Genomic DNA, 18,502 nt, shown 5'->3' on the forward strand with positions numbered 1-18,502 from the left:
CAACTCAATTTGCTCTGTGTAAATCTTTTTCTTTTTCTTTTTCCCTTTGGAAGAACCATTCAGTGCCTACTCTGACTTTGGGCTCTTTTTGTTAGTACTCTTCATATACCAACAAAATAATTAGACCAGGACTTCAGTATTTTAAGATTTCATGAATAGTTCAAGCTCTAGCTTTTCAAAAATTTATTTATAATGTATTTCTTTCAGATTGTATTGTGTTTTTCTTAAGGCTATATGTAGATTTATCTAGCAGATTTCCAGACTCCAGACTCCTGTTTTTTTCGATTTTCTGATAGTCACTGAATATTTTTATGTGACTCAAAATCCAGACTTATGTGTAACATTTTTGAACAGAGATGCTTTATTTATTGGTTCACTACCCATCTGTCTATCTTCATTAATTCCCTTCTACCCAAACCATATCACATCCTTACATTAAAAAAATAAAAAACCCATCTGTCATACTTTAGTATGAATCATCTGTTTTTAAATTTTGCCAAGACTAATTTTCCAACATAATTTCCCATTATTACGTTTTTTTTTTTTGTCTCAAGTTCTGCTTTCTGAAATGTGAGAAAGCTTAGCTGGTATTTAAGAAGGCCAGTACCTATGAACTGATACAATACAGAAAAATTTAAGGGTTTGCTGTAACAGTATTTAAATCATTAGGATATTTTACTTTATTTTTTAAAGATTTTATTTATTTATTTTAGAGAGAGGGAAAGGGAGGAAGAAGAGAGGGATAGAAACATTGATGTGAGAGAGAAACATTGATTGGTTGTGGCGACCAAACCTGCAACCCAGGCGTGTGCCTTGGTAACCCTGACTGAGAATTAAACCAGCAACCTTTTGGTTTGCAGGAGATGCCCAATCAATTGAACCACACCAGCCAGGGCTCATAAGTTCTTAAGTTTTCAAAGCACCGTTCATAAACACAACAATTATATTTTCTCCTCTTCTATAAACAAAATTAACTTCTCTTGCATTCACAAAATGAAATAACAGAATTGTGATAAAATGTAATTGTTCACCACACTAATTTTTAGGAGACCTGTCCTGTCATTTAGCAGTAGTAGCCTAGATCCAGGGTATTTTCTAGAGTTTGTCATTTCTAAGGAGTGCTGTCTTTTTGTCTTTGGCTGCTTCAAAGAAAATAGTTACCTCATAAAGGTTAATTGGTATGTAAACTAAAAGTTATAATAGTTCACATTTTTAATGAATGTTTCATTTTTAGCCTAAAATAGTATATATATATAATAATCTTTATTTTCACTGATTTATTAAAGATTTATATTTTTGTTCACTAAGTTTTAAATTTTATATTTATATACACATATGTATACATATATAATAATGTATTTTACATATGCAATTCAGGTTCATTTCCATGCAGGGGATCAGAAACCTATTTATTTGACTATTATTCCCTTTTATATAAACTGCCTAGAATTAGGTTACTTTTGATCAAATGACGGAAATGAAATGTTGCCTGGAGATCTTTTGTTACATGCTTTTGAAATATTGAAGAATGCCCTAATCTCCTCTTTATATAAACAGTTGCAGTAAAACTCCCCACCCTGCCCTGAGAATGGTAAAAGGTTCCCAGATAGTTCACATTTACTTACACTCTACTAAACAAAGCTATCTTATTTTTTTAAAAAGAAAGAATCTATTCACTTATATATCCTAAGGTGAAATGTGACCTATTTTTAAAGAATCTACTGAAGTGTAAACAGTGACTATTTTTATTCCATTCATCTATAATAAATTCCTTCAGCAAAAAGTTTGAATACAAGGCTTTGTGCTGAGTGTTGTGGATGGAGAGAGAATAAGATAGTTCTTGTACTCAAGGAGCTCACAGTAAAGTAAAAATAAATCAGATATTCTTATTATAAAATTTATGCTGTTTAATTTTTCTTTGTGTATGTAGGCATTTATACCATATACACTAGCAATACCCACTTTAAATCATGAAATACTGGGATACAAGACATGTAAAAAGTAGTATATATTGGAATGACTGTTAGCAATATCTTGAGACATTATATCTACTGCAGGATTAACATTGGTTAATTGATTGCTTGAAGAAAGTAATATGCATGGAAAGAATAATGACTTGGGAGACAGACATATGTTATTCAAAAAGGGGTATATTCTAGAAGGACAGGTTTTCTTATCATTTATTAAAATTAAGTGTTTTGTTTTTGTATTTTGTTTATGCTTTTCAGATTTCCCTACTACTTTTACCCCAAACCATCTGACTTTTCTATCTATCTTTTCTCATTCCTCTCTTGTCATGGCGTCCTTTCTGAATGGGTAGTGCTGGCAAGCTGGATTGGTTGTCTATATTTTAAATGACATTAGGAAAAGTGGCTGGTAGTGTGACTACCTTGTTCTGCAGTTCTGAAAAGTCTAAAATTTCCCCCAGTTCTGTAAGGAGAGCAGCCTTACCTAAATTAATAGTCACAATATGAAACTCCAGGAGAAGTACTTTGATAATGATCTATGGCTTTCAGTTTGAAACATTATTAGATCCTTATACAACAATGTTCATTAATACAATGTTTATCAAAAAGCAGGATCAATACAGTTAATGAGGTTTATAACTTATATAATACAACAGAAAATGTATCTCTGGCTTTGCACTCCCATTTCTAACCCCATACTGTTGTCAAAGATGAAGTGTTGATGTTAATTTATGTTCCTGCTGATGATAAGAGGATTAAATATATATTTTTGTTTTTTTTTTTGCAATTATTTTGTTGAGATATAAGTCACATAAAATTTACTGTCTTAAGGTGAAAATACAGTGGTTTTTAGTTTATTCATAATGTTGTGCAACTAACACCAGCATCTAATTCTAGGACATTTCTATTACCCTCAAAAGAAGCTCGGTACCTGTTAGTCACTCCCAACTCTCCATCGCCTAATCTCTGGCAACAGCTAGTATAATTTCTCCCTATGGATTTGCATATTCTGGACATTTCACAAAAATAAAATGTATTTTTTTAATTTGTTTAGACACTACCAGAAACATCTTTACCAAATTATGCAACAAATTTGAAAGATAAGAGTTCTTTAGTTTCATCTCTTTATAAAGTTATCCAGGAACCACAAAGTGAGGTAAGTACTCTTACAGTTTATTGTATTAGTACTACTGATTGTACTAGTCCAGTTGATTGATTTACAAATTTTTATTGTGAAATATAACATAGATACAAGAGTAAGAAAAGCTATGTGTCTAAAGAACTATAGTATATATTATGAAGTGTTAAGCTGATTACCTTTGGGAAATGGGGTGGAGGGGATAAGAGAAGAATACTTCATGTTAAAAAAATGGCAGAGCAAAAAAGAAAACCTGTAATAGAATGAACTCTAATGTACCCTCCCCCAGGCTAAGAATTAGAATTATTACCATATTCCAAAAGCCATCTCTGAACATGTGCGCTCTCTCTCTCTCTCTCTTTCTCTCTCTTTTTCTATCTCTCTCTCTCTTGCTGGAGGTAGCCTAGGAAAGTCTGGGTCACTACATTCATTTATTCCTTCATCAGATATTTCTATGTCCACTGTGAGACAGCTGCAATGCTAGGCAATAGAAAATCAAAGATGAGTAACACATGGTCTTTATCTCAAAAAGGAAAGGAGTAGAAAATAAGTAAACACAGTTTCAAGGCAATTCTTAACTGAATCTAGATAGATATGCTTGAATTTGCCAGGTGTGCAAGATAAAAGGATGTACTAAGCTGTAGGGATAGTATACGGAGGCCTGAAAAAATGTAAGGCATTTAAGGAACGGTAATCACTGGCTGGTGCTTTCCCCAGTCTTTCATTCTTTTCTCTTGCCTCCATCACCTTTTCTTTTTTCTTTTTTAGATAGCAAATTTAGTTTGAAGATGATAAAATGATCTACATTCCAGATTCTGGTGCTTATTCATAGTAGAAATAAATAAGGGTTAGAAATAGCATTGGAAGTAAAAAGGCATGGCATTTGGAAAAAAACCAAATAGGCTAATGAATAGTTAACAGGAGAGAATAGTGGTAGGAACTGACACTGGAAAGAGGTTTAGTTTGTAACCATGGTGGATCATGAAATGTCTCATAAGCAGTTTAGACTTTTTTTGCCCTGAAGGGGTGACTTGATTAGATTATTCTTTTAGGAAGGTGACTGTGCACAGGATAGATTTGGAGAATGGAAGCTATGAAAATAGCCTGGGGCAGGGGGAGCTGTTAAGAACCTGAGCTGGGGCAGTGTCAGCTGGAAAGGAATGAGGTGGAGTAGAGGGGAGGAATATGAGGTGTACTTGATTTTGGTAGAAGACATGATATGCTCTTACACCACGAATCTTAATATTCAGTGGTAAAATAACTTCTACTCTGGAGTCCACGCCTATATGAACCTAATGTGCCTAGCAACACTAGAGTCTTTGGTTATTTGAGTAGTTCGCCTTTTATGGAGGGAGTCTGGAATAACCCAGCTTCTGCTGGGCATGCTATAAAGTGCCTCATGAATTTTAGGTGCTGAAGGGAAAATTAGGGAGTATAGTGACAAGCCAAAAATATTAACAGAATAACTGAATAGAATAATCATATTTTGCTGTCCTTCTCTCTTCCGCAAAGCTTCTTAATTTGTATAGTATTTGTTAAGTTGTTTCCTTGAAGGGTTTTAGTTTTTAATGTGTTTGGGAAGAAATTTTCCATGCTTAGTTGAAAATAGAGTAAGTATGACCACGTGCTTTATTATTTTTAACAAGTTAAGTCTTGTTTATAATTTTGTGCTTAATATTTTTGAATGATTTAAAAATTATTCCTCTGATGAAATATACCCAGGCTACTTTGGATAGTTTGTAAGGTGAATTTCTGATAGGCTAGTTTGGTTCATAGCATTTCTTTTATTCAAATTAATAATGAATACAGCTCTAATGGTTCATAGCACTATTTCTCACACTGTGGTGAAAGACCAGTTTTTAAGGACAAACATGCAACTCACTTCACATGGGAGGTAGCACACAAATTTGATAACCCCTAACTGATCTATATCCTGTTCAATAAGTCTGCTAATCATCCACTTGGATATTGTAGCAATATACAGTTGCTATAAAAGGTTCTGAATTCTTCCCTTCAATCTCTGTATTTATATTGTTGGGGACTGGTAACAATTTGTTGATGGTCTTCAGTCCATGGGAATACCATTCAGAAGCACTGATTTAGAAGGTTTTGCATGTAAGTTAGAATAAAGTGGAATAACATAAGTCATCATTTCTCTCTCTCTTTCTCTAAAATCAGTAAATTTAAAAAAAGAACATAAGTGCTTCTGAAATATAACAGTGTAATCTTCTTTAACACCACACCCTTCCTTTTGTCATTTAGAATATGTGTCTTAATTTGGAGATATTACTAAAAAGTTGATAACATTGTCTTTTGGCATTTTCAAAATTTGAGACATTGGTTCTGTTGTTATTTGAAACTGGGCAAATTTGATACTTGGATTTTATTGGTAGTACATTTTCATTATTATGTTTAATTCATTTAATAAATATTTGTCGAACCCATATAATGTATGAGAAATCACTTAGAAATATAGTAGTGAACAAAATAGACTAGTTTCTTGATCTGTGAATTAGAATTTATATTCTGGTAGGCGAGATACATTGAACAAATATCTAAGAGTATAATACAATGGCAGTTAGTGATAGAACTATGAAAATAAATGGAGTAGGGACAGAGGAGGTGAAGGTTCAATCAAGGTCTGAATGAATTAGAGGTGCAGGGATTAAGAAGCATAATTGGTTGGTACAAAATAGACAGAGGGAAGTTAAGAATAATATAGGAAAGGGTGAAGCCAAAGAACTTATATGCATGACCCATGGACGTGAACTAAGGGGGTGGGGATTGCTGGAGGGAAGAGTGGTACGGGCGAGGGGGACAAAAGGAGAAAAATTGGGACAACTTGAATAGCATAATCAATAAAATTTATTTTTAAAAAGAATGGAAAGAAGGCACATGATGATTAGGTTCTCATTAGACTCACGAAAGCCTATTTAACATACGAAAATACACTTGATGTGCAGTTCTCTCATAATAGTACTATATAATATAAAACCTATCTAGTAGGTTTTATAGTCATTTTATTCTCTGACATTTTTCATGTACATTTGTAATTGAGTCAAAAAGCCTTGGCTCCTGATCTGACCTTTCAAAGCTGTGTGTTTTTGGTCATAGTAGAGAGCCTCTTTGTCTCAATTTTCTTATGTGAAAAATGCATAATGATGTTCTTCCTTACAGTGTTGTGGGAATTGAGTGGGTGCATGTATGTGAAAACATTTTGCAAGCTGTAAAACAATGCACAGATATTGGCTTTTATTTCTATTGGTTTGATATGTGTAATTTCATCTTAACCCATTGAAACACCTAATTCCTACATCTCCTTTGAGTATGTCTTCATTTAGTTCTACTTTCATAAAGCAAAAACCCTTTTAATTTTGGATTTTAAACCAGTTTAAGGCCTTTTGAGGGTGTTTTGATTAAAATAGATTGTGTTCATGCTGTCTGTTGAATAAAGTTTCAACATAATGTTTCATAATTTTGCAAATACTTGTTAGACTACATCAATTGATTTAATCAAAGCTTTCCCAGGTATTTGGAAATGAGGGATGTTACACCACAATACAAGATTATTGACACTGGTCCATAAAGAAATTTTTAAAACTCCACCTGAGAGCTAAACATTCCTTTTTCAGCCTTTCTTTGTTCCTACCACCTCCAAACCCATTCTTTTAAGTTGCTACCCTAAAAAGTTTTCTTGCTATCTGTGAATCCCCATGCCTCTAGTCCTCCAGATTCCTGTTGCCTTTGCCGTGCCACAGTGAACACCTTTTGCCTTGTAACAGCTGTTGTGAGAATGGAGAAAATATTTCTTAACTGTCAGAAGTTAGGTAATTTTTTATTAGGAAAGACTAATTTGACTTAGTCAATGTTTATTGAAGTGTGACTTTTGCTATACCTTATATAGATAATACTTTAATTATACCCAATTTATTTTATATATTTAACTTATTTGAAATCAAACATCTACAATAAATTAGTTTCTGTTCATTACAATTATTGGTAGTAGAAAATCTGTTTAGTAAGTTGACTTAAAATATTACCTGATGGTTTGAAAAATGAGCACTCTGTGAATCTCTTGACATACTTGTTTATGACAATGTGTGATCACTGCATATAATTTAAGATAATACTTACCTATAAGGGTCTCTTATCTTGACTTTCTGGTTTTAAAAATGTCTATTATAAAAATAACGCCATTAATGGATAATGTTAGGGATATGGCAGGAGAGGGAAGGTTGTAGATAACCTTCAAATCATATTTAAAACAAAATGACAGCAATGTTTAGGTTATCTGGTGGCGATTAACTGTGGTTACAATAGAGAACAAGATCTCGTCGTCGGCAGCCGTCCGTCTCGAGAGACGATGGTGTAGCTTCTTAAGAGCTGAAGCTACAGAGCCTGGGCAGGGTGATATGGAGGGTCTGCTGTTGCCCATGCAGCAGACCCCCCCTCTCTTCGCAGCTGAAGGGTCCAAGGGAAAGACGGAGTCAATACAGCTTGGCTTCAGGTGCGCCGCAGGAGTTGCCGGTGTTGACTACAACGTCAAACCGCCTTAGGGACTCCGGCTCCGGATTTTCTGTCGGGGTTTACTCCCTTCAGGGGAAAGGCTAAGGGAACAAGATCTAGGGGCTGTAGAATTATTCAGCTACTTCACACACCAGTCATTGTAGTCAGAAGTGCCTGATTGTAAGCTCAGGTGGTGACAGTAACTCCCTTGGATTCCCATGTCAATTTTCCATCCCGCTAGCCAATTATTTATATATTGGCATTTTTTTAATCAGGAAGAAAGGATATTAAAGATATTAAGAAAGAAGCTCTTACAACCTAGGGACTTTAAGAAGTTAAATAGATATGGTTTTAATAACAATACTACCTCAGACTTATAAAACATTTTGAAGTTTTTAAAGTGCTTCCATGTGTACTGGTTTTGCTTTGGTCTTCCAATAGAGTTCAAAGTTTTGCTAAATAGCTTAGCAATGAGTAGTTCTGCTTCCAAAAAAAAAAAAAAAAAAATGGATACACATTTATATATTTTGGTAATTACCGATCAGGGAAAATCTTTTCTATTTTATGTATCAGTGTCATTCAAATCTAATCCAGTCCTTGAATTAACATTTCATCCTTCTTCCAGTTGCTAGAACCTGTCTGTCACCAGCTCTTTGAATTCTATCGCAGTGGAGAGGAGCAGTTACTTCGATTTACACTGCAGTTCCTTCCAGAACTGATTTGGTGCTACCTTTCGGTCTCAGCCAGCAGAAATGTGCATAGCAGTGGATGCATTGAAGCTCTTCTTTTAGGGGTTTATAATTTGGTTTGTATTTAATGTGGTTAACAAACAGTCTTTTAGCAAGAGAAAATACATAACCTTCTCAGTAAAAGCAAATATCTAATAGCAACTACTTTTCATTTTTGTAAAGCTAGTATTTGTTTTTTATACATCAAATGACTCATAGCTCATTCTTCCAAAAACCTACTTTATGTAGGTTGAGGGCTATACAGGCATACATATAATTATGTAAATAAATCTTTAGGGATTGACTGAAGACTGAAAATCAGACCAATTTCTTTATAGAAGTATCTGAAAATATTGTTGAATTTTAAATTTTTTAAAACTGAAAATCCATCATCTATAAATTGTCTGTGATCTTCATCAGAGGTTTAGGAGAAAAGATTTATAATTCTGTAAAATCTGGACTGTTTCCAGAATTCACACCATTGATTTAACATGTAGTGTGAATTACTAATAGTGTTTTTATATTAATTAGTATGATATTCTAGATACTTAGGTTTCTGCTTTTTTCAGAATGGAAAAAAATCAAGGGCTTTTTCTTAAGTGTGTTAATTGATTAAAAAATGTAACTTTTTACATGAGAAAAATTAATGATTATTAAGACACTACATCTGTATTTCAGCCACCTTAAGATTATATGTTACTTATATTACTTATATTTTAAAAGTAGAAGGTTAACTGCAGGTGTTTATGAATAATCGATGAAAGATTATCATAATTTAAGATTTTAGTTGATTTTAAAATTATTTTCTTTTCAGGTCAATTTTTAGACTAACAATTTAAATTTAGCTTTTCAATTTATGTGCAAAAATTAAGTATTTTAATGTACTTTCTTTTACTTTTGTAGGAAATAGTTGACAAACAGGGACATAGTAAAGTATTGAGTTTTACAATTCCATCTTTATCCAAACCATCTGTATATCATGAAGTAAGTGACATTTTATCAAAGTATGTTTATTGTGTCTAAGATCTGAAACTGCTATAAATTAGGGTCTGGTTATTGAGACAAATTATTTTTTAAATCAATTTATTAGTACCTTAAATATAAAACACCAAATAAAGTATTTACTATTACCAAATTTGAAAGTAGAAATAAAAATCATTTAACTTTAAACTAAAATCTGATTGTAAGTGATCTGGTCAAAGTATTCATTTTGAATATTTTTTCTCTCCTTCCGATGGATAAGAATAGTATTTTTTTTTTTTTTGTAGCAGTTATGTAATTCCATGGTAGAAATTTTGAAGTTAAACTATTACTTCTATTTGTACAGTAGTTTGGTTGTTAATTATTTATTAAATATCTGAGCATAAAATTTAGTACTCTGTGTATTTTTAAGATATATAATGTTCATGGCAGTCATTCTTAGTATTATGTATCTTCTAAATATCACATTTTCAACAGAACTTTTATTTTCTTATTTATTCACATGTCTTTTCTTTAGCCTTCCAGCATTGGGTCCATGGCCCTGACTGAGAGTGCACTTTCCCAGCATGGTTTATCCAGGGTTGTGTACAGTGGACCTCACCCCCAAAGGGAGATGCTGACAGCACAGAACAGGTATACGGCGGAGACATAACCTACTGTACGACCACACTGATTTAAACATTTATTTCAGTAGATTTATAAACAATGTTTAATGAGTTGTGTGTAACAATTTTTAAAAATTTTGAGTCATTTTATTAAAAAACATCTTTCTGATTTGTCACTTATACTTTGCTTTGGATGTCATTGGAGACATGAAATTTTTAAGATAATTTTCTTATGGCTTTTACTTGGGAAGTCTTCTTTTTCCTTTTAGTTTTCGTACTGTTATTGCTGTGATTATTTTGTATGGGTCTTCTCTGTAACATAATATGCCTCCCCATTGTCTACTTAATTTAATTATTTTTGACTTCGAAGTCTAAAGATCTGTAAATATTCTTTTGGTTTATCTTTAGGTTTGAAGTGTTGACATTCCTTTTGTTGTGTTACAATGCTGCCTTAACCTATATGCCCAGTGTTTCTCTTCAATCATTGTGTCAAATTTGTTCAAGGTAAATTAAAATTTAAATATTTTTAATATTGAAATATATGAATCTATGACTGCATTTGTTACATAGCTATTATTTTTGTTTTGTGTAAACATTTGCTTAAAGCATTAAATAAGTTAATATGAAGTTCAGACTAGCCAACACATAGGAATTCCCTTATTAATTATAGTCACAAAAAACACAATGAAGATGGTAAAGTTGAATAGCATTTCAGTGGAATATTTAATCAGAAAAGTGTCATACTATATAATAAAAGGATGGAACTGTTATGACCTTTCACTTTTTAGCATGTGGTTGGTTTCTGCTTTGTTTGCTTTAAAAAAAAATTATTTATTTTTATTGTGCTCTAATTTTGTACCAAGAAATAAGTAAGAGATATTGGTGTTTTAACTTTCCTTGTTAAAAAAATAAAAGAGCCAAGAGGTTGGTTAAATAAATTATGATAGTTCTTAGGTATAGCATATAAGCATTTAAAAATTCTGATTTAAAAAGATATTCAATAATAAATAAATTATTATACTGTGATTCCAGCATTGACTAATATGACCAGAATATCAATAATAGTTATGTCTGATTGGTATAATTATGTAATTTTTATGTCCTTTACTAAATTTGCTGTGATGAACATGTTACTTAAAAAAAGAAAAAGGAAAAAAAATAAGATTCAGAGAATGCCTTGGTAATTCAAGTAAACAGGGAAAATAGAGAATTAAGGAACTTGTAGAATAATTTAGGTAGATTTGGGGAATTTTGAAAAGTTAGTAAGAGGGAGGGTGCATAAAGCAATACTTAGGATTCAAATAAAACAAAACAAGTAAAAAAGCAGGAGTTGGTACTGAATAGGATAAAAAAACTTTGCAGGACAGAGGGAGAAGGGAGGTAATAAGGCGAGGGGCTTATTAGAGAAGACAGAGAAGTGGAGAGTTTTGCAGGTGATTTTTGAATTAGTGTAGTTACATTTCCTAGACCTTGGAAGATGATACCAATGTGCCCTCTCTCCCATTTACTGAGTCTTTCTAATATGTTCTAATATCTTTTAAGTCACAGGTGCCCAGACTTTTGAATTGCACAAGACCTGTAAAATTTCAAAAAAAGGCTGGAGTGGGTGGAGTATCTATGGAGTACTGCCAACTTTTTATTTTGCCAAGTGATTATACTATACCTACCATCAACGTTATTTAACGAAACCCAGATTATTTTAACATCAAAAAGCAGGGAGAGCGGAAGGGAAGGACAATCATTTGTAAATTAAAAATTGGATGTTTAGCTTTCTTTGTTTCTCATTTCACTATGCTCCAGTAAAACTTTGTTAGGGACTAAAGTGAGAATAAGGACCAACACTTCAGAAACACTGGTTTAGGGAGTAACTTGATGCAGAAACTTTCACTTTTAGGACTTAGACTACAAAATCCAGCTCCTACTCTGAAGCAGTGTCTTAGATGGTGGGACCTGGGAAAGCAGATATAGAGACATCTCTACCATATATCTGAAACAGTTTTTATATGTTGAAGTTTATTTAATGACACCACCATCTGGACCACTATCCACACTAGTGTAGGAAAAATTATACACTCTTATTATTCCTTTAGCACTCCCCCTCCAGATTCTGCTTCCTAGATATGACTCCAGTCCCACCTTTGCTCCTTCTCCCCACGATTACTTTAGTTCAGCTCACTTCATCTCACTCATGGGATATTTTGACACTCTCCTCTCCTGTTTCAGTGAACTCTTCCAATATAACCCAAGTGATATAATCAAGAGACCAATCTGATCATGTCACTCCCCTGCTTAAAACAACAAAACAAAAACCTTTAGTTGCATCTCGTTTTACATGAAAAAGCCAAGCAGGTTATAAGATACTCTGTGATCTGACCCCTAGCCAACTTCTCTGCTATTTTCTAGCGTCCTTGGTGTTTCACCCCTTTTTCTTCAAGGCTCAGTTCAAAGGAATCCCTTTCTGGGAAGCCTTCTCTGAACTTCTACTTTTTCCACTAGAGCTTTCCACTCTCTCCTCTTGTTACCTCTGTAATTTGTTCATTGCAAATATTTGTTTACTATAGTCTCCATGATTATATTGTGAATCCCTGTAGGTGCTACAGCTTTCATCTATATCCCTAGTGTCTGACACAATATAAATGTTTGATAAGAATTTACTTAATGAATAAATAAATTGAAAAATTCTATCTTTCATATATTGGTTTTCTGTTATTTACTACTGTCCCTATCATAAAGGTATAAGGTATAAGAAATTAAAATGGTTCTAAGATGCTTCTTTAGATAATATAAGAGGAGTGTCTATTTTAGTTTGGATATAAGTGTTTGTAACAGCAAGCAACAACTGAGTTGGTTTATTTCATGTATAGCTACTTTTTCTCAGCTTCATAGTCATCTCAGGCAGCTATAATAAAACACCATAGACTGAGTGGCTAAATGATAGACATTTAATTTCTGACAATTGCAGAATCCAGAAAATCCACAGTCCAGGCATCAGCAGATTCGGTTCCTAGTGAAGGCCATCTTCCTGGCTTGCAGGCTACTGCCTTCTCTCTGTGCCTTCACATGGCAGAGATTGACCTCTGGTCTCTCTTCCTCTTCTTCTAAGGGCACTAATCCATTGTGGGGGCTCCACTTTAATGACTTAATTTAAACCTAGTTACTCCCAAGGGCCCCATCTCCATATGTTACCATACTGGGGAATTAGGACTTCAACATGAATTTGAGGGGACACAAACTTTCCATCCATAAGTATCCCTGCTCCCTTTTACTCTTGGTTCTAAAGAGTTGTAAGATCCTCTCAATATCAAATAAATTTATATTTACTCTTTATAGCTTTGAATTAATGTTATTTTCAGGGGAATATTTTTGAAATGATATGTGGTATACTTGGGCATGTTTAAGTAAAGGCTTGGATTCCTTGAGTAGAGGTAATATTAAGTTCCAGTTAGTAATTGCATATGGGCAGGGAGTAAATAATTATAATCTATTGACTAGTACTATAATAAATGATGGTTGTATTATATCAACCATAATATATTATAAGAAGACAGCTATTTTTCCATTTTATTAAAAGTAGAATCTTACTCTTTATTTTAAAAGCAGTGCATATTGATCATAGAAAATTTAGAAAATAAATATAAATATGTAGAAGAAAGCATATGTATAATCCCACAGCTCAGAGATAACTCTATGACTTTGTATATGATCTTCTTACAGTGACACATGCCATTCACCTATTTATTACAAAATCAGATTAGATTGCATATGTTGTATGATTTTTCCCCCTGTCATTCAAATAGACTTTCAAAATGTCATGTTTAATTATTTCATAATTTTGTCTGAATGATTTATTACTGGTCCCTTTTTTAAACTTTAAGTGGCTTCCTATTTATTTAATAAGTTCTCTTTAACATTAGAACTTCTTAAATATTCTTCACCATAATAAATAATTTTTAAAAGAACAATAAACATTTATTTTTCATATTTCTGGAGGCCAGGAAGTACAAGAATAAATATTCCTTTACATTTCAATTTTTTAAAAAGATAGTTGCTTTAAAAACATTGGAAAAATCTATTGATCTTTCTTTAGGATTCTACCTTTGTTGTCATGTTTAGGCATTCAAAGAATATGCAACTATTTGCTAATGTTTTATTTCTCTTATATATATATATATTTTTTTTTTAAAGATTTTTTATTTATTCTTAGAGAGAGGGGAAGGGGAAGGGCAGGAGAAAGAGGGAGAGAAACATCAATGTGTGGTTGCCTTTCATGCACCCCCAGCTGGGGACATGGCCTGCAACTCAGGCATGTTCCCTGACTGGGAATTGAACTGGTGACTTTTCAGTTCGCAAGCCTGCACTCAGATCCACTGAGCCACACTAGCTAGGGGCTCTCTTATAACCGTAAGAAATCTCTATCTATTTTTAGTTTATTAAGGTGTGTACTGTATGATGTTTGAGTCTAACCTTAGAGTATTTTTTTGGAGCCTAAAGTTTATGTCAAGAACTTTGTCAAGAACAGAGAATCATACCACAATTCTATTTTGATAAATAATGCTGAGTTCCATGTAATAGGTTTTACAGTGACCAAAAATTATTAGTAACTGAATTGGTCAAAATCAGTGAATCAACTCTGAGAATCTGGTTCACTTAATGTATTCTAAAATCCCTCTAACTTTATACATTTTCCCCCCAGTTTCATTTGCTCACATAAATGTTACCAACAAATGTTCTGTTTAGAAAGATTCTTTGTTTCATAGCTATTAGGTTTGTTTAGAGAAAAGAACATATCTAGTACACTGTTGACTTATAAGTGTTAAAAAGTAAATTACCTAAATTTTTACAAAATTATTTATTTTGACCTTTCTAGAATCTGTGTGTGTGGATATCCTCGACAACATGTAAGAAAATACAAAGGTATAAGTAGCAGGATACCGGTTTCTTCAGGATTCATGGTTCAGATGTTAACAGGGATTTATTTTGCCTTGTAAGTTTATTTCAGATACAAAGTAAACATTTGACCTGACCTTTTTTGAAAGTCATGTTTTGTTACTTTATCGTTACTATATACTAATCTCAATACATGAACAATTGGCATATTTTTGTGAAAGAATATCAAGATCTTGGTAATAGTTTTACTTTAAATATATCACTTAATGTTCTGGAGAATCTGTATCCAACTGAAATACTTCATCATTTTTTAAAATTTAAGGACAGAATGAAACACCTAAATATATTCACGGTTCCTTTCTCTCTTTTATTTGCTGTAATTTTCAAAGAGCTTTTTTCCCCAATAAATAATTTTTTGTATTCTAGAAATTTTAATTATTGAAAAACATTTTAGAACCTCTTTGATCACAAAATTTATTATTTATTTATTATTAATTTTTAATATTGATGCTCAGCCTTAATGCCTTAGATACTAGTATTTTTCTTTGAACGCTATCTTTTACTTTGTAATTCTTTTGATCACAAATAATTTAATTTATAATTAATTTATTATTATATTAATTTCCAACTGGTATATAATTACCTAAGGTACTAGTATTTTTCTTTGAATCATATCTTTTATACTTGGCAATTCTCTTACTACACATATCTTACTATATATTTTGTATTATATTCACTTGATACTTAAATTTTTCTTGTAGATTATAAACTTGTTGACTGAGGCAGAATTTATGATCTTTGGGCTAAATCTGACCTGTTGCCTTTTTTTTACAAAAATTTGTTAAAACACAGTCATATCCATTTGCTTTCATATTGTCCAAGGCTGCTTTCTTTTTCTTTACAAAAATTTGGTAAAACAGAGTCATATTCATTTGCTTTCATATTGTCCAAGGCTGCTTTCGTGCTATAGTGATAGAACTGAGTAGTGGCAATAGAGACTGTCTGGGCCAAAAGCCAAAAATACTCATTATCTAGCACTTTAAGAAAAAGTTTGTTGACCATTGTGATAGACCATTAATATTGGCCCACAGTCTTGGAAGCTCTGGTCTATTTTATTTTCTCTCTCTTTTTGCTTTGTGTTTCAGATCAAGTAATTCTGTTGGTCTATCTTTGTGTTCGTTGATTACTTCCTTCACTATGTTGAGTCTACTAATGAGCCCACTGAAGGGATTCTTCATCTCTGTTATTGTGTTTTATTTCTAGCCTTTTTATTTGACTCTTTCTTAGTTCCCATCTCTCTGATGAAATCTCCATGTGTCCATACATGTTGTCCATGTTTTCCATTAAAGCCTTTAATATAGTAATCATAGTTATTTTAATTTCCCTGGCAATTATGGCAACTGAGTCATCTCTTACTTTGGTTCTATTGTTTTTTTGTCTCTTGATAGTGGATTGTTTTCTTCTTGTTTTTTGTGTGCCTTCTAACATTTGATTGATCATCATTTTGTTCATGGGTAGGACATTAGAGACTGAGGTAAGTATTATTTATGACTGGAAATGAGCATGATTCTTCTAGGCTGCTAGTGGTGTTACTATAGGCAGGAGTGGTTGGGATTGGATTTTATGGTTGCTATGGTTACCTTCATGGCACCACCTGCTTCAAATTTCTCTCATGTTTACCTGGTACTTAGGGTGAGAGAAGCTGGACTGCTGGATTATTTTTCTCAATATTCTTGCTCCATCCTCAGCTTTCAGCTTTCAGCTTTCCCTGAGCGTCTGCATTTTGAAGCGTGTCTCTCTCAATGTTCTTGTTCTTCCTGTAGGAGTAGATTGTTTCTCCCCCCTGTTTGGGGAAAGGGAGGTGTGGTGTTCTCTGCTGTCCTGGTCCAGCCTCAGTTCTAAGTAGGCTCTATATTCTTGCATGGGGTGGGGGTGGGGAGGACTTCCTCCTTCCTCAGTGGTCCTGCCCCTCCTCCAGTGATTAGACACCTAGTGGTCTCAGCGTAGGACTACATACTGATCCTCCTCCCACGGATAAAGGTTTTCCCCCTTTTTCTTTACCTCAGCTACAGTTGTTTTTAACCTTTGCCATTAGGGTGAAAGCATTTTTCTCCTCTTTCCCCAAAGGCTTTAAAATTTGTTTCCTGTGAAAAAGGGGTCTGGCTGGATCTTCATGTCTTTTCCTGCTTGGTGGACACTCTTTTCATCCAGGCCACACTTACCAAAGGCAGCATTCTCTGGTCCCCTGTCTTGTTCCTTGTTTTTCTTCTAAATCCCTAAAGGAGGTTTGTGGAGAAGAGCTTGTGAGAGGGTGTGAACTCCCCATGTATCTGCTCCCAGACATATGTACTCTTGTTGCTAACTCACATTTTGGCTTTTAGCAATTCATTAAAAAGTTTAGCTGAATTTTTATTACTGGCCTGCACTGTGGCCTCTCTCTCCTTAGGGGCACCTATCTGCCCTTAGGTTTCAGGTTACTTGGTTGGCCTGTGATATTAACTCCTTTCTGGATTCATAAAATTTGTTTTGGTAGATTTAGCTTGTTTATAGGATAGTAACAATGCTCTTTCCATTTTTTAGACCTCGCCTGCACTCTTGATCTAATTCATACTTATGTATTTTGCTGACAGATGACCAAGTCATTATTTCTGTGTCCATTTTCATCATTTAGCTGACTTTTAGTTAGAATTGCGCTATATCTTGAAAATTATACTCACACACACTTTTTTTCCTGATATATTGCTGATATTTGCAACATCCATCACATGTACTTCTAAATGACTGTCAAAATGCAAAGAAGTAATTACTTAGGATTATAAAAGCCTCAGTAGTTGTAGACTCTCATTAAAAATCATGGCAGTTACAGAATAATCTGAACATAAAGTATTCTGAACGTTATTCTAAGGTATATAACTTATTATGCTTTGACTTGCTTCGAAAGTGTAAGAAGCTTAGCAATTACCTGGCTTTTTGATATCTGTTCCATAAATAGAAACGTTCTTTAGACACCTATACAATTTTCTTTTCTATTAATAGGTTTTCAAATACAATTGAAAGGAATTCAAACATTAAAAAACATGTTTTTAAGGAGAGTGGAATGCTAAACAATGAGCTAATCTGATGTATTATGTTCCTCAGTAAAGATATTGTAGTTTCTCATTTTATTTTGTTCAATTATATAAAATTAATTTAAAATAATTATACTTTATTTAATTTTATAGTTATAATGGAGAATGGGATCTAGCTCAAAAAGCATTGGATGATATTATATACAGAGCCCAGTTAGAATTATATCCAGAGCCATTACTGGTAAGTGCCTCATTTATGCAAATTTTTAATTAAAAAATTCTCAGATTAAAACTATAAATTGTGGTGTAGCCATTCATAGTACATTTACTATGTCATTAATACTCAGTGATTCATGCTCCTGTTATATGAGGAATATTTTATACTTGAAAAGAATATACATTATAAAACTTAAAAATTTCATCTGGCTAACTTTTTAGATACCTGAGTCATTTTAACTTACAAGAATGTTCTCCTTAACATGCTACAGCTACATTTATTAATTAGCATTAGGCATTTGGAAACATGATTCAATGCTTTGAAAATTTTAATTTTCATCACTTACATATTTAACTATAAGTTTTCTTCTGAGCTCTTCCTCTTTTTGCTAGAGGATTTACATAT

The 18,502-nt window shown here is 33.1% G+C and overlaps 1 protein-coding gene across 2 annotated transcripts in view; it reads left to right on the plus strand.

The window, feature by feature from the left end:
• The window catches only part of HYCC1 (hyccin PI4KA lipid kinase complex subunit 1), a 61,778-nt gene that overhangs the window by 27,726 nt on the left and 15,550 nt on the right, over positions 1–18,502 (plus strand). For both annotated transcript variants that reach the window (XM_090287118.1, XM_090287119.1), the window contains exons 3-9: positions 3,022–3,123; positions 8,237–8,416; positions 9,243–9,323; positions 9,838–9,953; positions 10,334–10,429; positions 14,793–14,909; positions 18,034–18,121. In XM_090287118.1, coding sequence (XP_090143244.1) covers positions 3,022–3,123; positions 8,237–8,416; positions 9,243–9,323; positions 9,838–9,953; positions 10,334–10,429; positions 14,793–14,909; positions 18,034–18,121 — 780 coding nt within the window. The remainder of the gene's footprint in view (positions 1–3,021; positions 3,124–8,236; positions 8,417–9,242; positions 9,324–9,837; positions 9,954–10,333; positions 10,430–14,792; positions 14,910–18,033; positions 18,122–18,502) is intronic.

Source organism: Furipterus horrens, unplaced genomic scaffold (assembly GCF_987537825.1).
Source record: "Furipterus horrens unplaced genomic scaffold, mFurHor1.1.pri manual_scaffold_9, whole genome shotgun sequence".
Lineage (NCBI taxonomy): Eukaryota > Metazoa > Chordata > Mammalia > Chiroptera > Furipteridae > Furipterus > Furipterus horrens.